The sequence below is a fragment of the Podarcis vaucheri genome (genome assembly GCF_965113315.1).
Source record: "Podarcis vaucheri genome assembly, chromosome: 2".
Lineage (NCBI taxonomy): Eukaryota > Metazoa > Chordata > Lepidosauria > Squamata > Lacertidae > Podarcis > Podarcis vaucheri.
In genome coordinates this window covers 14998581-15019197 of record NC_138760.1, presented here as the reverse complement: position 1 = coordinate 15019197, position 20617 = coordinate 14998581, and the positions used below count along the sequence as shown (strand labels likewise).

General features: G+C 48.3%; 1 protein-coding gene across 2 annotated transcripts in view; it reads right to left on the bottom strand.

Annotated features, from left to right (window-relative positions):
- Positions 1 to 20617, bottom strand: part of LOC309526390 (unconventional myosin-Ia-like) — a 60805-nt gene that overhangs the window by 22357 nt on the left and 17831 nt on the right. For both annotated transcript variants that reach the window (XM_082212415.1, XM_082212416.1), the window contains exons 5-19: positions 17852 to 17956; positions 17079 to 17125; positions 16302 to 16365; positions 15071 to 15169; positions 14176 to 14279; positions 11568 to 11715; positions 10068 to 10186; positions 8249 to 8335; positions 7318 to 7383; positions 6875 to 6979; positions 5484 to 5546; positions 2761 to 2961; positions 1966 to 2192; positions 1394 to 1594; positions 68 to 161 (exon numbers count right to left, since the gene is read on the bottom strand). In XM_082212415.1, coding sequence (XP_082068541.1) covers positions 68 to 161; positions 1394 to 1594; positions 1966 to 2192; positions 2761 to 2961; positions 5484 to 5546; positions 6875 to 6979; positions 7318 to 7383; positions 8249 to 8335; positions 10068 to 10186; positions 11568 to 11715; positions 14176 to 14279; positions 15071 to 15169; positions 16302 to 16365; positions 17079 to 17125; positions 17852 to 17956 — 1730 coding nt within the window. The remainder of the gene's footprint in view (positions 1 to 67; positions 162 to 1393; positions 1595 to 1965; positions 2193 to 2760; positions 2962 to 5483; positions 5547 to 6874; positions 6980 to 7317; positions 7384 to 8248; positions 8336 to 10067; positions 10187 to 11567; positions 11716 to 14175; positions 14280 to 15070; positions 15170 to 16301; positions 16366 to 17078; positions 17126 to 17851; positions 17957 to 20617) is intronic.

Here is a 20617-nt window from a genome sequence, read left to right as displayed (position 1 = left end):
TCCCACTAACTCCAGAAGAGCTGGTAACCATTGACCTCCCCTCTTGGTCCTAACATCAGTTGCTCACCGTGCGTGGCGTGCGGATGAAGATCTTGGTGTGCCCGTATGCCAGTTCTTTGGAGTCAATGGGCAGACTGCTCAAAAGGGCTTGAACACCATCCCTGCACCAGAAAGGGGAACATAAGAGATCAGAGATTGCCTAGCTACCACCTGGGCTCACTCTTAATTGGTTGGGAAGGCCACTCTATGTGTGTGGGAGGGGTGTTACTGCCCATGTGCCTAATGCCAAGCAGCACTGCAGGTCTCCACCACAGACCAGGTCACCCAGCTGGCACAAGCCTAGAACATCCAAAATGCTTATGACTAGGAGAGCCTGTGCATGTACACACAGTGGGAGGCTGCAAAGTAGGGTGTCAGGAGCCAGAGTCAAGTGTAGGTCAGCAATGAAAACACAGTGTCAATGAAGTTAACTCTTTATTCAAAAAAACCAAAACAGTGCAGGCAAGTAATCCCAACTCCAAAAAGACAGTTGCAAGGACCAAAGATCCTCACCTTCCACTGCTTCCTAAGTCCTCTCCTCTGCAGGGTTTTTGCCAAGCAATCGTAGACTGTGTCCGTGCACAATCAACCTCTGCTCTGCTCTTTTCATTTCTCCGCATGTTCCAAGAGACCAGGGTGTAGAGGGGAGCTGGTCGCAGCAGGAGGGGGAGACTCGACCCCATACCTGCCTCTTGGCCCCCCTCCTTTCCAGCCTCTAAGCCTGGACTCTCTGCCCCACCCTCTCCCTGCCCACTAAACTCTGCTTCCAACACCACCTCCTCCCAGTCTTTTCCCTCTAACTTGTCATCGTTGTCCCACCACCAATCCCCTGGCTTTGAGCTTTTGTCCTTTGGGAGTTCCCCAGCTGGTGCCTCCCACCACTCCTCTGCAGCCAGCCAGTCCATGATGTGGGATGACCCTCCAAAACCACCTGCATCCAGTGGCGTAGCATGGGTTGTCAGCACCCGGGGCAAGGCAAGTAATTTGCGCCCTCTAACCCGTGGATTTCTGCTCCCTAACCCGTGGATTTGCGCCCCCTAACCCTAACCCCCAGATGTTGTGCCCGGTGCGGCCGGCCCCCCCTGCACCCCCCACGCTACGCCACTGCCTGCATCTGTCCCCATCACCACACAAATGTGCTACATGTTTCCTTTCCAAGCAAAGCCTAGCCCAGCGGTCGGGGATCTCACCCCCAGAAGCCAAATGCAGCCCTCCAAGTTTCTCTCTCTAGCCCTGTATCAGCATTATTAAACCCTTGGATGAGTCCACTATGTGGGTATTCTGATGACCCCTTCATGTAACCACCAGGCTCTGATGGCAACCTCTCCATCACATCGCAGTTTCTGTGTCCTACCTGGCGCTGCCTTTCCACTTTGGCCAAGTCTCCTTGGAGAGCATCTTGTAGCGCTCCAAACATGGGTCATAGAGCTGCCGATAGGCATAACCAGCCCGCCGAACACGCACATTCTCCAAGAGGCCAAGGTAGCGCACCTGTGTCCGAACCAGATCATCTGTGAACACAGCAGCCTTTTTGGTGTCATTGGGCTTGATGCACCTGCAGCAAAGAGGACATCCTTATTGAGTGAGATTACTCTCCCATCTCTTTCAGCAAACTGGCTGGATCCAAAGATAAGTCCAGTAGCAGCCTCATACCCAGCAATGCTTGGGAATTCTGAGACATAAAAAAACCAGTGCAGCCTTTAAAGGTTCAGTTTATCATCTTTGGTCAAAATGGTGCTGAATTATATCTAAACATAGATGAAAGCCTGCTCCTTGGTCCTAGGAACCATCACACAAAATTTTGTTATGAGATCTTAAGAAGTGTCCGAATCCACAGAGAACAATCAGCTTTCCAAAATAAATAGATGTCTATTCACTGTTTCTCTCTCTCTCACACACACACACGTACACACACAGAGAAATTACCTGATGTAATTAGGGTTCTTAGAATAGAGATTCTTCATGAGGGTGGCCACAGAGGCTTTGAACTGTGAACCAGCGGTGGGTGGACGCTTGAGTGAGGCTTTCTGGGGGTCCCCTTCAGGGAAGAGGCTGCGCAGGAGCACGTGTTTGGCCTTCCACATGGCTTGTGACAGGTCTCTAAAGAGCAGGTCGTTGTTCTTCTCTATGAATCCGACCACATTGTAGGTCACCTGAGGTGGAGAAGACTCAGTGCCTAAGTAGTTCTCAGATACATTCCTAGTGAACACAGTGCATCACCCATTGATGGAGGCACATAGAAGGGAAGACTTCAAGTTGAAGATGAGAGCTCCACAGTTCAGAAACGCTTCTCTGCGTGCTGTCACACAGCAGTAGTTTCCTTCACCTCACATGCTCCCAGCCACATTTCCCAAACCATCCCAAGGGATTCAGGCACTTCAGCTTTAGGAAACTATATTTTAACCCAGGGGTGGTAGCTAACCTTTTCCAGCTCAAGGTTCACCACCTTTCCAAGGGCTACATGCCAGCACTGAGGGAGCTACCCCTGCTCTAACCTCCTGTGCTCCCCAAACAGACCCGTTTTTGAGAAAGGCTCCTAGCGCCAATTACCGTATTTTTCACTCTATAACACACACCCGAACATAACACGCACGTAGTTTTTAGAGGAGGAAAATCCGTAGGCATGCCACCTGTAGGCATTCCCTCCATAACACGCACAGACATTTCCCCTTACTTTCTAGGAGGAAAAAAGTGAGGGTTATGGTGCAAAAAATACGGTACCTTGCCAGCATAGTGGTGAATACGGAAGCAGTTTGCATGCAAGCTGTTGTCCATGATACGCTTGTCATTCTGTGTGACCCTGCTCTCGTAGCGTTGGTGTCCCTTGTAGACTTGGTTGAGCTTGTTCAGGAATGTGGCTTCGTTCACCTCGCCTGGGCGAAGGCACTCCTCATCCAGCATGGCCAGGATCCCACCTTTGCCCTACGGAAAGAAGGAACACTTAGAACACTGCAGCGCAGGCTAGTCCACCAGGGCAAATGGGGCACTACTCCACCAACCTCAGTCACCCAACGCGATTTCTCATACAAAGTTTGCAACGCATTTAACTGAAACGTTTCTTTGATGTGTCTAGAAGATCTAATCTAGATCATGGTTTTCTCCACTGTGGTGAGAAGTGTACAGTCATACCTCGGGTTACAGACGCTTCAGGTTGCATTTTTTCGGGTTACGGACCTGCAGAAACCCGGAAGTACCGGAACGGGTTACTTCCGGGTTTCGGGTGTCGCACATGCTCAGAACGCGCCGCTGCAGGTTGCGAACGTGCATCCCGCACAGATCACGTTTGCAACCCGAGTGTCCACTGTAACTTCATTTCCACTTTAATTTTAATTAGTATTTTCCAGATTGGCATCTATACACATTAACAAGCAAATCCACATTTTATGCAAATCTGCCTCTTCCTTTGCCCTCTGTTTGGCTGATGCATAAGTGGTTATGATAACACTTCATAGGGAGTAAGGCCCACTGAACTCAGTGGAGCTTACTTCTGAGCAAGCAGACATGGGGCGTCTTCAGCTCTTTCAAAGGCCTGCTCTTCTCTTTGCCTGTTCCTTGCAGATGCAGTTAAAAAAAACAACAACACATCATGGTTGCTGGCCTTTCCAATTCCTCGTCCACGGCCCTTCTTTCTGCTTGTTAGCCTGTCTCCTCTGTGGATTGTTTTTCTTTTCTTAAAAAAAAAAAAAGCCATCTGTTTGTGAAGTACTCAGCCTGCTGAAGGGAAAGACAGGAACCTAGAGCAGTTTTCTTTTGTGAAAGGCAAGGCTTTCTTTGGCCTCCTTCTCCACCACTCCACTTCCACACACACACACACACACACACACGGCTGAAGATAGATTCATGCAGGGCTGAGTCTTGACCCTTGTTGGCACTCATAAAGCACTGGACAGAAATGAATGCAGAGAAGGCCAGATTATCTACAGCGAAGATGCCAGAGTGTGCCGCAGTGGCGTAGTGTGGGTTGTCAGCACCCGGGGCAAGGCAAGTAATTTGCGTCCCCTAACCCATGGATTTGCGCCCCCTAACCCTAACCCCCAGATGTTGCGCCCAGTGCGGCCGGCCCCCCCTGCACCCCCCACGCTACGCCACTGGTGTGCCGGAGTTGTGAAAGAAAAAGGAGGCATTGGATGAAGGGAGGCAGTAGTGGGAAAGGAAGAGTGGAATTTGCTGGGCAAGAGACTGAGTGGTGGTTGTTTTGGTCACAGCAACCTAGCAAAAGACAGCTTTTCATTACAGTGATACCTCGGGTTACATACGCTTCAGGTTACAGACTCCGCTAACCCAGAAATAGTACCTCGGGTTAAGAACTTTGCTTCAGGATGAGTACAGAGATCGTGCAGCAGCGGTGCAGTGGCAGCCCCCATTAGCTAAAGTGGTGCTTCAGGTTAAGAACAGTTTCAGGTTAAGAACGGACCTCCAGAACGAATTAAGTACTTAACCCGAGGTACCACTGTATTGAAAACCAAGAGGTGTGAGGACTTAGCCCTGCATGGAAACATTGCCAACCACTCTGTTAAGTTTTTATTGTGTGTGCTGGGGCAGGGACCAACTGCAGCGGCAAAGTGAGAAGGCACTCTGCACATACTCAGAGGCACTTTTCCCACTTGAGACAATGAAACCTGCCACAAGCTGGGAAGCCACTTCTCATTTTCCTCAGCACTGCTCACCTCCCCCCCCCCCCCATGGGAACTTCTCTGATTGCATCTATCCTGGGCAGTCTCCCCTCCGGGCCCTGAGCACACTCACACCTGCTAAGATTAAGGAAAGGGTTTGCATCACATGCAACTAACGCCATGGGGTTATGCAGCCTCCTTGTCCACCTTGTTCTACCGGTCTTATGCCTAGTTTGTCATTTGTTCTGCCACTTTCCCTGGGGAAACCTGCTGTTTACCTCTGAATCAGAACAAACGTCAATCCGCAGAAAAACTTATTGATGTTTGCTCCGATTCAGTGGTGGCAGAAGACAAGCGGAAGTGTGGATGAGCCCTTAGAGCAGGGGTAGGCAACCGAAGACCCGGGGGCTGGATGCGGCCCAATCCCCTTCTCAATCCAGCCCGCGGACGGTACGGGAATCAGTGTGTTTTTACATGAGTAGAATGTGTCCTTTTGTTTAAAATGCATCTCTGGGCTATTTGTGGGGCCTGTCTGGTGTTTTTGCATGAGTAGAATGTGTGCTTTTATTTAAAATGCATCTCTGGGTTATTTGTGGGGCATAGGAATTCGTTCATTTCCCCCCCCCCCCAATATAGTCCAGCCCCCCACAAGGTTTAAGTGGCAGTGGACCGGCCCATGGCTGAAAAAGGTTGCTGACCCCTGCCTTAGAGACACAACATGAGCACTGGAAGTGAAGAAAGGCTCTGAAAGGGATGTGGTCTTGGATTTATGGGATTGCAAGTCTTCTTTCTCTCTCCACTTTATTCACCATTGCTCCCGAAACAACTTACATCCTCTATCAAGTTGCAGATTATGCTGTTATCGAAAAAGTCCACAGGAGTCCAAGCGATGCCCTGGGGGGGGGAGAGAAAGCATGTTGTTAGCAGGGAAAGGAGGCCCACAATGTGGCTTTCATCACTAGGTAAAGGTAAAGGGACCCCTGACCATTAGGTCCAGTTGTGACCGACTCTGGGGTTGCGGCGCTCATCTCGCTTTTTTGGCCGAGGGAGCCGGCGTACACTTCCAGGTCATGTGGCCAGCATGACTAACCCGCTTCTGGCAAACCAGAGCAGCGTACGGAAGCGCTGTTTACCTTCCCGCCAGAGCGGTACCTATTTATCTACTTGCACTTTGAAGTGCTTTCAAACGGCTAGGTTGGCAGGAGCAGGGACCGAGCAACGGGAGCTCACCCCGTCGCAGGGATTCGAACCGCCGACCTTCTGATCAGCAAGTCCTAGGCTCTGTGGTTTAATCCACAGCGCCACCCGCGTCCCCTGGCTTTCATCACTACTGCTTACCAAAGCGCTACAGGAGCATGGCAGGGAGAAGAAGAAGAAGAAGAAGAAGAAGAAGAAGAAGAAGAAGAAGAAGAGGAGGAGAAGGAGGAGGAGGAGGAGGAGGAGGAGGAGGAGGAGGAGGAGGTGGTTTGGACTTGATATCCTGCCTTTCACTCCCCTTAAGGAGTCTCAAAGTGGCTAGCAATCTCCTTTCCCTTCCTCCCCCACAACAAACACTCTGTGAGGTGAGTGAGGCTGAGAGACTTCAAAGAAGTGTGACTGGCCCAAGGTCACCCAGCAGCTGCATGTGGAGAAGCAGGGAAGCGAACCCGGTTCACCAGATTACGAATCCACCGCTCTTAACCACCACACCACCTCTTGCAAGCAGGGCTTCCACATAACAATGGTTCATTCTGGACAGGAAACCTGTTCTGTTGTAACAAATGGACCATCCCAACTACCCCCCCCACCAACATTATACATCCCCCACCTCTTTTTTACATACTATACTATATTTGTATTTTCCTATAAAATACAATTGCTTCTCTGATCTTATGGTGAATCCTAGAGGTTATTGGCACCTGTACATTTAAAGTTATTTGTTTAATAGACTATTGTAATTTAATATTCTGTTGGAAGCCACCCAGAGTGGCTGGGGAAACCCAGCCAGATGGGCGGGGTATAAACAGTATATTATTATTATTATTATTATTATTATTATTATTATTATTATTATTATTATTCCTGCACTGTGTGTGTGTGTTTGTGTGTGTGTGTGTGTGTGTGTGTGTGTATACATATACATACATACACACACACACACACACACACACAAAACCTTGTATATATAACCTATTCTATTAATACCCTTGCCCCTTGTCTATGAACCAGGCAAAATTGTCTACCTCCCGAATGTACTCCTCTTGCTCCTCCTTCAGGGTCAGCAGGATGAAGATTTGCTGCAGCTTCTCGTTGCAGTAATTGATAATGAACTGCTCAAAGCTGTTGTCCTACACAGAGGAGAAGGAGAAAAAATAGAAACTTTGAAAGCAAAAGAACCCCAGGTAAAGGATGCATACATCCTAGATCGACTCCCACATATAAAACCCTCACCATATCCCCTAAGCCTGAACCCAGTTCATGTTTGTGCTCCTCCATTTAATACACATAAACAAGACATAGAAAGATAGACAGGTAGCAATGTGCACATAACACATGAACGTGCACTCAGAGAGAGCACCTTCTCATATCTGAAGGCACCAGCCTGCCCCAGAGTCAGACTCACTTGCCAAGACCCTGACCAAATCTCTGCCTTTAGAAGCAAGGACCAGGAATATCCACTACTCACCTGAAAAATCTCAAAGCCATAAATATCCAGGACACCCATGACTTTCTTGTGCTCAGTCGTTGTCACCTAGAAGAAGGAGGAGGAGGAGGAGGAGGAGGAGGAGGTGGAGGTGGAGGAGGAGGAGGAGAAGAAGAAGAAGAAGAAGGAGAAGAAGGTGTGCTGAAAGCATTCATACTTCCCAGTCTCCCCATGTCATTTAATTGGGGATAGTTACCATCTTATTTCTCTCTTCCTAATCATGAATACATATTTTTCCCCAAAATTTTTTTTGCCAGTGCCTATATGAAAATGCATCATTTAGCTCAATCCCACCCTTGCTCCAAAGCAGCATAATATGGCAGTGGTGGTTCTACAGATGTTGGTGCTGCTGTTTGACTCCAGTTGACATCAACCTCTGCCAGAATGCATAATGGTGAGGGATGATGAGATGTGGTCTAGCAACACTTGGATGGCCGCAAGTACTCCACCCCCCATGTATGGGTTCTCTCACTAAGCCAGATATGAAAATAAGGGAACGTTTGTGAATGACCACATTAGCTGAGTCATAAACCACTGGGTTAAACCACAGAGCCTAGGACTTGCCGATCAGAAGGTCAGCGGTTTGAATCACTTCGACAGGGTGAGCTCAGTCCCTGCCAACCTAGCAGTTCGAAAGCACATCAAAGTGCAAGTAGATAAATAGGTACTGCTCCGGTGGGAAGGTAAACGGCGTTTCTGTGCGCTGCTCTGGTTCGCCAGAAGCGGCTTAGTCATGCTGGCCACATGACCCAGAAGCTGTACGCCGGCTCCCTTGGCCAATAAAGCGAGATGAGCACCACAACCCCACAGTCGGTCACAAACGGACCTTTAAACCACTGCTTTAATACATTGGATATGGAACTCATTTTCACTGTTTTAAGTCAGGTGGATCATATCCACTGCGCACACTCACTTTGATGCTCTCGTTGATCCTGTTAACGAGCCAGTTAAATAGCCGGTTATAAACGTTCTTTGCTAGGGCATCCCGCACATAGTAACCCTAGGAAGCAAGAGAGAGACTGTTAGACCATGAAACACACAGACCATTCAGGAAGCTGAGAGCCCTGGGCCAGAGTGATAGCCACTGCCTTGGGAAGAACTCAGCCCTAAAGCTCCCAGGTCAGAAGCATCCTGGGTTATAGCTATCTGATGAGGGCATGTTTTACACATCCTAAGTATACTGGTCCGAAAGCAGTCTTAGAATCATCACTGTAACTTGTAAAATTACGATAATTTAACGGCTGCTCTACAGAACTGCCATTCCTAGAACTGAAAGGAGAAAGTATGACAGGAGGGGGGGCGAGGGACATACTACATTCATAGGTTGTTTTGTGCCCTACAGCAGCCGGTATTTCAACCGGGGATGTCAGAGAGTTCCGTCAGAAACGGAAATTTGAGCAGTGTTCAACCACAGTCAATAATTGAAATCATACAAGTGAATATGTGTGCTATTCACTATGATTGATTTTTCAGTCAGCAAATGTTATATCAATAATTACAGTCATACCTCGAGTTGAATCTGCTTCAGGTTGAGCGCATTCAAGTTGCGCTCCGCAGCAACCCGGAAGTAACGGAGTATGTTACTTCCAGGTTTCGCCGCTCGCGCATGCGCAGATGCTCAAAATGACGTCACTCACATGCATGAAAGCAGCAAAACATGACCCGCGCACACGCAGACGCGCCATCGCGTCTTGCGTTCCGTTTGGGATGCGAATGGGGCTCCAGAACGGATCCCGTTCGCATCTCGAGGTACCACTGTATACCATATTGGCCTGAATATAAGCCTTACTTTTTTTCTAAATTCTAACCATGAAAAGTTAAAGTGCGGCATAAATTCGCGACCTTACAAAAATTGGCTTTTACAATATCGATGCTGAAACAGACATATGGTAAAACCGAATGGGTGTGAGTGCCTGCGGAATTTTAAGGGAGCGCCTTTTTTCTCTCCCCCCCCCCTTGAATTTTAATGGTGCGGCTTATATTTGGGCCAATTCAGTATTATTTTCTGTCTTGTTTTTGATGTTTCCCTTCTGTCACAATGCACTGAACTTAATTGCAAAATTAACTACATAATTAATTGCATTACATTTGACCATAACTGCTAGCGACACAAATAACGTAGGATTGGCCGGAAGCCGAATTGCAGTGGAACAGAAACAGTGCTGATTGCAACAGTCACAGGATGGGACAGAAATCACTGCATCCTTACACCCCTAATTTCAATATCTGCTGAAAGGCTCAGTATTGTCCACACTGATAGGCAACAACACTCCAGGATTTAATGCAAGGTCTCTCCCAGAAAATGGTCTAACACTGAGCTGTGGCTCTTCCCGCTCCCATAAAGAGAGTGTCACCTGCAAGAAGGCCCTGCTCCCTGTAGCTATCAGGCTAACTTCAGACTTCTGCGCCTTGGCATTTGCATACTGGAGAAAATGAGTTAGCACACCAGTGCTGATATGTCTGCAGTGAGATGCAAAACACAGATTCTAGCAAGCAGCAGAATATGTACATAAATGACCTGCCACAGTATGAAGTGGCTGGTAAGAAAAACATGAGCAAGAGGGTTATTGAGACCTCCACCCATTGAACTGGTTGAGAGGACAGGCTTGAGTCTCTGTGAAACAGGTTTTTTTTTAAAAAAAAAATGGAATGGAAATACAGCAGAACCAACATTTTTGCCCGGGAACTAATGACCTAACGGAAATCTGCATACACCTCAGCTCCACACTCACCTGTGAGACCGTTAGTGTTGTCACCACCTTCTCCTGATGGGCTTCCACTGTGCGAGAGCACAAAGCCTGCTCCAGGGCAGCTTCACTCAACTGGATCAGCTGACAGATCTCCCGCACCACTGCAAAAGCAAAGCGGGAAGTGAGTTCCTCTCCCTGGTACTGGAGACACATTGCAATGCAGAGAAATCAAGGCAGGGGGGCTCATTGGAGATCGAGGCAGGAGTTTCCCAAGCTCAGGCTGTCTTCTACCAATTACTGTTCCATTCATTCTAGTGGGCAGGGATAGACAAGCTTGCCCATTTCAGCTGTTCTCAGTCTTGTTCTCCATATTTCTACATCAGTCTGGATTACTTTCCCCCCAGTCCTTGTAAAAAAATGGTCAGCATTTTAGTGCACATTTATCCTAATATAGGTACCGGTATTTTGTCTACAACCTTCCATAATTTTTGTGGTCAGCAATTTCCCTTAAAATAACACAATCTTGAAAACTGTTTTCACAAATATGTGCCTTCTTATGCACACCTTCCCCCAATTTGTGCATTTGTTAGCAGCGCCGAATTGAATGTGTATGGAAGTCCTGAGCTGACCCTGCTCTTGGCCTTGCTGATGTAGTCTTAAGGAAGGCAGAGCAATCGGTTTAGCACCAGCTTGGATGCAGGAGTCGCCAGAAGGAGGCATACAAGGCAGTGGCGTAGCGTGGGTTGTCAGCACCCGGGGCAATGCAAGTAATTTGCACCCCCTAACCCGTGGATTTGTGCCCCCTAACCCTAACCCCCAGATGTTGCTCCCGGTGCGGCCGGCCCCCCCCTGCACCCCCCACGCTACGCCACTGATACAAGGCACCATCCAACCATCTTAGGGACTCCACTTCGGTTTTGTGTAGAGCAGGCTTCCTCAAACTTGGCCCTCCAGATGTTTTTGGCCTACAACTCCCATGATCCCTAGCTAGCAGGACCAGTGGTCAGGGATGATGGGAACTGTAGTCTCAAAACATCTGGAGGGCCGAGTTTGAGGAAGCCTGGTGTAGAGTTTACTCTTTAGCCTTTTCTTCTCCCAAAGATATCCCACAAGGCAGCAGAAGTTTAGAATCAGTCTTCCTTCACCTCAATTAGATCAGTAACAGCAGACAACTTTCGCCTAAGAGGTTGTTTGCCTGCAATTATTTTTATTCCTGCCACATGCAGCAGGTTGTGGAGGGAACTTGCAAAGTGATGACGTCCCATTGGGTTACTAAATGTTGCTAAATGGTACAGGGCAACTGATGTTCCAACTGTATTTAGGAAAACCCTTTTAATTCTAAACCCATTATGGCACCCTGGCCACCGGGTGTATCATACCATGGAACTGAGACTATTAAGCCAATGGGACACAGGCTGCATGCACCTACAAAACACCTGGGGAAAGATCTGGGTCTCAAAATCGTGAGCTACTATGGGACAATCAGCCCTGGGCCAAACTCTGCGTGGTAATTCTGGAGATGACCCATCCTGCCCTGCTGACCTTTGTCATCCTCGATTCCACAAGCTTCTGCTCCACTGGCCTGAAATTGCTGCCCCAGCTTTATGTTGCCAAGTTTGAGGACGACAGCAGCCACCTCCAGCACCGCTGTGATCTCTGATGGGGAGAAGCCAATAGCTCGCATAGCATCCTTCAAGAAAAGCAGCATTAGGGAGCAGGGTTAAACACAGGAAGGCCCTCAGGTGAGCTCCCTATGGACCACAGCAAAGCCTTCTGTGTATGAGCCTGTTGAGATCCGAGGCAAAACCCAATTATACTTTCAGGGTCAAAAATGGATGTGTAAATGGCGCTGTGGGTTAAACCACAGAGCCTAGGACTTGCCGATCAGAAGGTCAGGGGTTCGAATCCCCGCGACGGGGTGAGCTCCCGTTGCTCGGTCCCAGCTCCTGCCAACCTAGCACTTCGAAAGCACATCAAAGTGTAAATAAATAAATAAATAGGTACCACTCCGGCGGGAAGGTCAACGGCGTTTCCGTGCGCTGCTCTGGTTCGCCAGAAGCGGCATAGTCATGCTGGCCACATGACCCAGAAGCTGTACGCCCGCCGGCTCCCTCGGCCAATAAAACGAGATGAGCGCCGCAACCCCAGAGTCGGTCACGACTGGACCTAATGATCAGGGGTCCCTTTACCTTTACCTAATGGTGCTCCCAGGCAGGTGTTTAATATGATATCAGTGCTCCTTAATGGTCCACGAGACTTTCCTGGATTCAAAATGCCAGTCCATACTCCCCTCCCCCCATCTAATCCTGGTTTTCCCTTTCTGGGGGAAATTCAACAAAACTGCCACCAACTTCCTATTTGCAATACCTCAATGACCCATTTGCAACATTAAGCCCCTGTCTCTGAAAGCCCTCTGGTTAACTAGAGAGAAGGATTTGGGTTGTACAGGCTCTAATATGCCATAGGGCAGGTCTGTGGATTCACAGGAATATACAAGTGGGACCTGCAACAGAATGCTGCTATGTGGCGTGCGTGCTTCTGTCCAGGGCTCCAGTCACCCATGCCCCTTTCCAGGATATTCCCCACACACACATTTCCCCTCCCACACATTTCCCCTTCCCAGTTTTACACACATACACCAACAGTCAGTGAGGATTTCATAGCTCCTGAACATGCTCATACCCAAGAGGCAAGGTGAGGCAACTGCCTCAGGCAGCAGGATCCCCAAGGGGCATCTGATCCCAATGTCGATCTTTATCCTCCCCTCCCTATTCTTGATTTAGATCTTCACTCTCCCCTACTTCCCTGGTGGGGGGGGAGCACCATTTTGTGGTTTGCCTCAGGTGACAGAATTTCCTGAGCTGGCCCTGCTCATACTTCATGGTGTGGTGTTCTCCATGTCTCTCATTTGTACTTCTACGAACCTTGCGTTCCGCTAAGAGCTAGTCCACATTTCTGCTTATCCCCATACCTAGAAAGCATGGGCCCAGCAGTTGTCCTATTCTATGTTTTCCAGACAAGGGTCTGAGCAGTTCTGCATCTGCCCTGTTGCTTTACCCCAGAAAACCTGCTCTTTAGCGCTAAATTGGAACAAATGGCAAATGTGGAAACCCCAATTGCCATTTGTTCCGATGCAGTGCTAAAACGCAATTTTTCCTTGGGGAATAGCAAAGGGAAGTGTGAATGAGCCCTAAGTCCAGACCTTTCAAGTGTCCCTATTTTCCCAAGGCTGTCCCAGATGCACAGAAGCCATCCTGGTTTCTGATTTGATACCAGAATGTCCCACTTATCCATAGGACGACCCTATGGAGAGCCAGTGTGGTGTAGTGGTTAAGAGCGATAGACTCATAATCTGGTGAACTGGGTTCGATTCCCCACTCCTCCACATGGCAGCTGCTGGGTGACCTTGGGCTAGTCTCACTTCTCTGAAATCTGTCAGCCCCACTCATCTCACAGAGTGTTTGTTGTGGGGGAGGAAGGGAAAGGAGATTGTTGGCTGCTTTGAGACTCCTTAGGGTAGTGATACAGCGATATATCAAATCCAAATTCCAATAATAATAATAATAATAATAATAATAATAATAATAATTTATTTATACCCCGCCCATCTGGCTGAGTTTCCCCAGCCACTCTGGGCGGCTCCCAATCAGTGTTAAAAACAGTACAGCGTTACATATTAAAAATGTTCCTGAACAGGGCTGCCTTAAGATGTCTTCTTCTTCTTCTTCTTCTTCTTCTTCTTCTTCTTCTTCTATTTTCATCAGACAAATGTTGGAGGGTATGGAGTTATGTGACCCCCAAGCCATGGAGATAAGTAACTATACAACCTTTAGAAGACACCTAAAGGCAGCCCTATGTAGGGAAGGTTTTTTTTAATGTTTTATTGTGTTTTTACATATGTTGGAAGCTGCCCAGAGTGGCTGGGGCAACCCGTTCAGATGGGAACAGGACACCCCTATTTTCATCCGAGAAATGTTGTTTTATCCAAGAAAAGTCTTCAGAAAACTCCCTCCTGTTCATGGCTGCATGCATATAGGTTACATGAGGACAAAAATCACCACCATTACTACCACTACTACATCTTCTGCCACTCACAGACCAGTACAATTTACACCCCAGACCCCACTATGGCACACAGCACAACTCATACCTGAACAGCTCTGAAATTGGCGGCGTCATCCATACCGTGCAGGCTTGAGGCCTCCCTGTTGAGGTAACTATAAAGGCGGCTGTCTCGTTGCAGCTTCAGCTGTCCTGTTGAAGAGGAGGAATCATTGTCGTGGCGTCTGTGGTTCTCACCACTCCTTTATTCACAGAGCCCCCCACCCCTGTGTTAAGGGAGGCCATATTCTGATGCTATGATGTGTCCCCCACTCGCAAGACTCAACCACCCCCACTCAGAAGTAAATGGCCAGAGCTCTCTTCCCTAACGGGGCCACACACACTTGGCCTAGAATGCAGCCCTCTAACTCTGCCATTGTGTGCTTTACGCCCCGTCATAGCTGTCAACTTACAGATTTGAAAATAAGGGACCAGCAGCCTCGAAAATAAGGGATCAACAGCCAAAATAAGGGATTTTCAGAGCACAGGTCTGTTCAACTTCTGAGCCCCTCTGAGCCAAATGCAGAAAGCCCAGCCAGCAGCCAAACGAAGCCTCAAGCGGTGGTTCCCACAGCACAGCAACCCAGCAAAGGGGATGCAGCAAGGGAAACTACTGTCACCTCTCCACTGGGAAGCGCTGAGCAAAGCCGAGTCCCCAGGCAACACGGCCGATTTGATCGGTACAAGGCATGCAAGCTCTACCCCCCCCCAGTCGTTCTTAGACTCCTTATTGGGTGAGCAACGCAGCCAAGCAACACAGTTGGAGCCTCCCTCCTCCCTGGCCGGCAGGGAGGGAGGGAGAGGAGCTGCTTCCTTTGAAACCCGGGAAAGTTAAGGGACATCATCAATAAGGGACAGCAGCGGGACACAGCGCTGGGATAAGGGACTTTCCCGCCAAATAAGGGACAGTTGACAGCTATGGGCCCCATGCATGAAAGACGTACTGAGCAGCTCGTCAGAGCCTCCAGACAACAGCTGGTAGAAGATGTGGAAATTCCTCTCGCCCTTGACATGATGAACCACCCGGGATTTCTCTAGCAGGTCTGAGAATAAATGGAAGGAGGAAATGAAAGAGGTAAGTGTTGGACGGGCACCATCAAGGCCAAGCTACAATCTGTAGCATCTCTGGATATTCCTAGGCTCCTGAAAAATCTTGTAGCCTGGCAGTGTGTCTCTGAGGATAAACAGAAGCACAGAACCTGCTGCCTTGAAGATGTTGCTGGACAGGGAAGCCAATGGGATGTCCAACTCTCCTCAGCCCCATCTAGCATGGCCAATTGCCAGAGTTGGTGGGACCTGTGGTCCAAAACGTCTGGAGAGCACACATTCTAGGGTTGCCATATGTCCTCTTTTCCCAGGACATGTCCTCTTTTTCATGGGTAGAGTTGTCATAGTGATCCATAGTTAAAAGTAGAATGTGCCCTCTTTTTTGCAATATGGCAACCCTAACGTTGACTAGATACTAGAATGTAGGTGTGCGTCTTAAGGTTGGGGAACCTATGGCTCTCCAATGTTGTTGGACTCCACCACCCATCAGCCCCAGACAGTAAGGCCAATTGTCAGGTGTGGTGGGAGTTGCAGCCTCCAGTTCCAGCAACTGGCCAAGAGGATGAAATCCCGTTTCTGAATAATAATAATAATAATAATAATAATAATAATAATAATAATAATAAAATTTATTTATACCCCGCCCTCCCTGGCCAGAGCCAGGCTCAGGGCAGCTCACCCCAGTAAAATTACAATAAAAATATAATAGGGGGGGAATCCCAATTTAAAATACAGGTTAAAATGCAATTTAAAATGCAGCCTCATTTTAAAAGTAGCCCATAGATGAAAACCATAAAGGGAGGGAAACATACGGGGAGAGTGAGTCCAAACCAAAGGCCAGGCGGAACAGCTCTGTCTTGCAGGCCCTGCAGAAAGATATCAAGTCCCGCAGGGCCCTAGTCTCTTGTGACAGAGCGTTCCACCAAGTCGGGGCCAGTACTGAAAAGGCCCTGGCCCTAGTTGAGACCAATCTAACCACCTTGAGACTTGAGACCTCCAAAGTGTTGTCATTTGTGGACCTTAAGGTCCTCCACGGGGCACACCAGGAGACGCGGTCCCGTAGGTACGTGGGTCCTAGGCCGCATAAATTCTGACAAACTTTATCAGGGTCTGGTATCTCATACTCACAATTGCTGATGACGCCGCCCAAAGGATCGCCCTTGAAGTCAAACTCAATATCCATGTATTTGCCCTAAGGAGAAGAAGGGAATGTGGAAAGCTTTTGAAGCAAAATGAGCTGCCTGTAACCCCTGAAGGATGTGATACTGAGTCCACCCACCTTTGGGAATTGAGTTCCTATTTTTTAATTCATTTTTGCTTCAGAGTAGCCCAATTTACAGTGCAGATATAGGGACTTGGTGATTTAAAATTGACAGATAGCAACGGTCAAACTACATGAGACATGCTTACTTTCCACAGTGGAGTAGCAGTTTCAGTGGGGATCTAGATCAGGAAAACGGCATTCAGGAGTGGGTACTTTCCCTCTCTCCCACAGTGCAAATGTCTCAAGCAAAACTATGGCCTCTCCTCCAAAACAGCAGCGTTTCTCATTTTAAAAACAACAGTCTTCTTGCCCTGACAGATGCCAACCAACCACATCAAGCGAGATTTCTTCAAGTCAGAAAGCAAGGCTGCAGAACCTTTTCTCATTTCCACGAAGAGTAGAATAACAATAAATGATGCGAAACAGGTGAATATTACCTGGACACTTGATTAACACCATTTATGCAGGTCACGTCAATCATCTTTTCTTAGCGTAGTAGTTGAGTTGTAGAACTTTGATGTAGGTGCAGATCTGAGTCCAGAATTCTTGCTCTCTCTTCCCACCCCACCCTCTTAAGTGGCTTCACATAATTCTTCACACACAAACTCTCCCAAAACATTCATCCCTCAGCAAATACTTACAAATCGTGAGGAGTTGTCATTGCGAATGGTTTTGGCATTTCCAAAGGCTGCAACAGGGGATGAAGAGGGTTATTAAAAGGGTTGCATGTTTACCCAGGAAAGCCTTGCCCACCCCTCCATGTGGTGGAGAGCCAGTGTGGTGTAGTGGTTAAGAGCCTTGTAATCTGGTGAACCGGGTTCGCGTCTCCGCTCCTCCACATGCAGTTGCTGGGTGACCTTGGGCTAGTCACACTTCTTTGAAGTCTCTCAGCCCCACTCACCTCACTGAGTGTTTGTTGTGGAGGAGGAAGGGAAAGGAGAATGTTAGCCACTTTGAGACTCCTTAGGGTAGTGATAAAGCGCGATACCAAATCCAAACGCCTCCTCCTCCATGACGTTAAGAGGTCTTCTGGACTAGATTGTAGAGGCAACGTATCATGGCAGGAGTGGACCAAACAGGTATAGAATAGTATAGAATTCAAGGACTTGCTAGACTACAGATTGTGAAAACTCAAAGGTTCTCAAAAGCTCAAGGCCAAGACAAGTTGGTATCACTAATGCCACGGGCACTGTCCAAAATGTGGCTGTAACATTTGCACAACTACAACAAATGCAAATGAAAACAACAGAAGCTTTGGCTTCAGTGGGGACATCTGGATCCCTCACAAGTAATGAGCAACAACTGCATACAATTAGCGTCCTTATCAAAAATGCAAAAGAGCCTTGATACTTTGCTGTCCCAGAACACAGCCCTCTCTATCCCATTCACAGAGAAGAAATCAGCATGTACATACCTTCCAGTACTGGGTTCGACTGAAGTAATTGTTCCTTGACACGATTCACCTGTTCCCCTTTCCCACATACAGCTGCCACGTATGACATCATCAGCTTGCTGGCCTCTGAGGGTACAGGAAAAGTGGGAGGAGCAATGACTGGGGCATGTATGAGAGGTACTGAGGTGGGGAGCTTAATGAGACTAGAGGTAAGAGATCCATTCTTTAAGAGTCAAAAGCAGTATTTCCACCAACCTCAGTGCTGATCTTAGAATCATAGAATCATAGAATCATAGAGTTGGAATAGACCACAAGGGCCATCGAGTCCAACCCCCTGCCAAGCAGGAAACACCATCAGAGCACTCCTGACATATGGTTGTCAAGCCTCTGCTTAAAGACCTCCAAAGTAGGAGACTCCACCACACTCCTTGGCAGCAAATTCCACTGTCGAACAGCTCTTACTGTCAGGAAGTTCTTCCTAATGTTTAGGTGGAATCTTCTTTCTTGTAGTTTGGATCCATTGCTCCGTGTCCGCTTCTCTGGAGCAGCAGAAAACAACCTTTCTCCCTCCTCTATGTGACATCCTTTTATATATTTGAACATGGCTATCATATCACCCCTTAACCTCCTCTTCTCCAGGCTAAACATGCCCAGCTCCCTTAGCCGTTCCTCATAAGGCATCGTTTCCAGGCCTTTGACCATTTTGGTTGCCCTCCTCTGGACACGTTCCAGTTTGTCAGTGTCCTTCTTGAACTGTGGTGCCCAGAACTGGACACAGTACTCCAGGTGAGGTCTGACCAGAGCAGAATACAGTGGCACTATTACTTCCCTTGATCTAGATGCTATACTCCTATTGATGCAGCCCAGAATTGCATTGGCTTTTTTAGCTGCCGCGTCACACTGTTGGCTCATGTCAAGTTTGTGGTCAACCAAGACTCCTAGATCCTTTTCACATGTACTGCTCTCAAGCCAGGTGTCCCCCATCTTGTATTTGTGCCTCTCATTTTTTTTGCCCAAGTACTGTACTGTAGTGTTTAGATTAGAGATCCCATAGACTTTAAGTGTCCTGCCGCAGGTATCATTCAATGTTAGATGACTAGCACGTGGATATGGTTTGCCCAAAGTGGCTTTGCAGGTCCAATGGAGAGGACTGGCAGTCCTAATTAAGCCTTAGGGCCCGAGGTTCCCACTTCTGGATTATACTGTTGTTGGGAGATGTGTGCATAATTGTTTGCATAAGCACGTAGTCAGATTTCATGCAAGGCAGGAGGGCATTTTCAGCTGTGAACAGCCTATTTATATCTGTCTATGTCATTGTTTCCCAAACTTGGGTCTCCAGTTGTTTTTGGACTACGACTCCCACCATTCCTAACTAGCAAGACCAGTGTTCAGTGATGATGGGAATTGTAGTCCAAAAACAGCAGGAGACCCAAATTGGGGAAACACTGCTCTATGTGAACAAGAAGACTGGGGGGTGAGGGAACCAGGTGGAACACAGGCTGTGGTAATTTTTGGATAGTGTCAAGGGCACTTCCCAGCAAAAGAATACACATGGCACAGAGTTAACTGTTGTCAAAGATATCACAGTCACTTCTACAGCTCTCAAGAACTATGCACACCTGCTTGGTGTCTAGGCAGCTCTTCCAATGTCCATGCCCTATGGAGCAGTTTCAGCAACTGGGAACCATTCCCCCTCCACCAGTTTATGTACCTCCCCCCTATGGGCTGCGTGCAAACAGCTGGAGACTGCACCTGCATGGAAACGTCCTCTGCTCATCCCTCTTCAATTCCCTCCTGGTTCTGGGAGACAGTGGTTCAGCAGAGGGTGGGGAGCACCCAGACCTTCACTTGCCTGGCCTGCCTCTTCCTCCAGCTCAGAAGCTTCCCCTGCCTCCGACTCCTGCTTCTTGGCTGGCACAGGTCCCCGCAGACCACTGGCCCCCTCTCCCAAGTCAGACTCCAGCCCTCACTTCCCCTGGTGCTCACTCTTCATCATCCTGCCATCCCCTGACAGTAGCATGTTACATGATATGAAGCCGTATCAGTCTCTTTAGTGCACACTTCCTCTGTTGCCCTTCAGATGTTGTTGGACTCCAACCTCAGTCAGCCCCAGGCAGCATGACTAATAATAATAATAATAATAATAATAATAATAATAATAATAATTTATTATTTATACCCCGCCCATCTGGCTGGGTTTCCCCAGCCACTCTGGGCGGCTTCCAAAAGAATATTAAAATACTATGATACATCAAACATTAAAAGCTTCCCTAAACAGGGCTGCCTTCAGATGTCTTCTAAAAGTCTGGTAGTTGTTCTTCTCCTTGACATCTGGTAGGAGGGCGTTCCACAGGGAGGGCGCCACTATCGAGAAGGCCCTCTGCCTGGTTCCCTGTAACTTGGCTTCTCGCAGCGAGGGAACTGCCAGAAGGCCTTCGGTGCTGGACCTCAGTGTCCGGGTAGAACGATGGGGGTGGAGACGCTCCTTCAGGTATACTGGACCGAGGCCATTTAGGGCTTTAAAGGTCAGCACCAACACTTTGAATTGTGCTCAGAAACGTACTGGGAGCCAATGTAGGTCTTTCAAGACCGGTGTTATATGGTCTCGGCGGCCGTTCCCAGTCACCAGTCTGGCTGCTGCATTCTGGATTAGTTGTAGTTTCCGGGTCACCTTCAAAGGTAGCCCCACATAGAGCGCATTGCAGTAGTCCAAGCGGGAGATAACCAGAGCATGCACCACTCTGGCGAGACAGTCTGGGGGCAGATAGGGTCTCAGCCTACGTACCA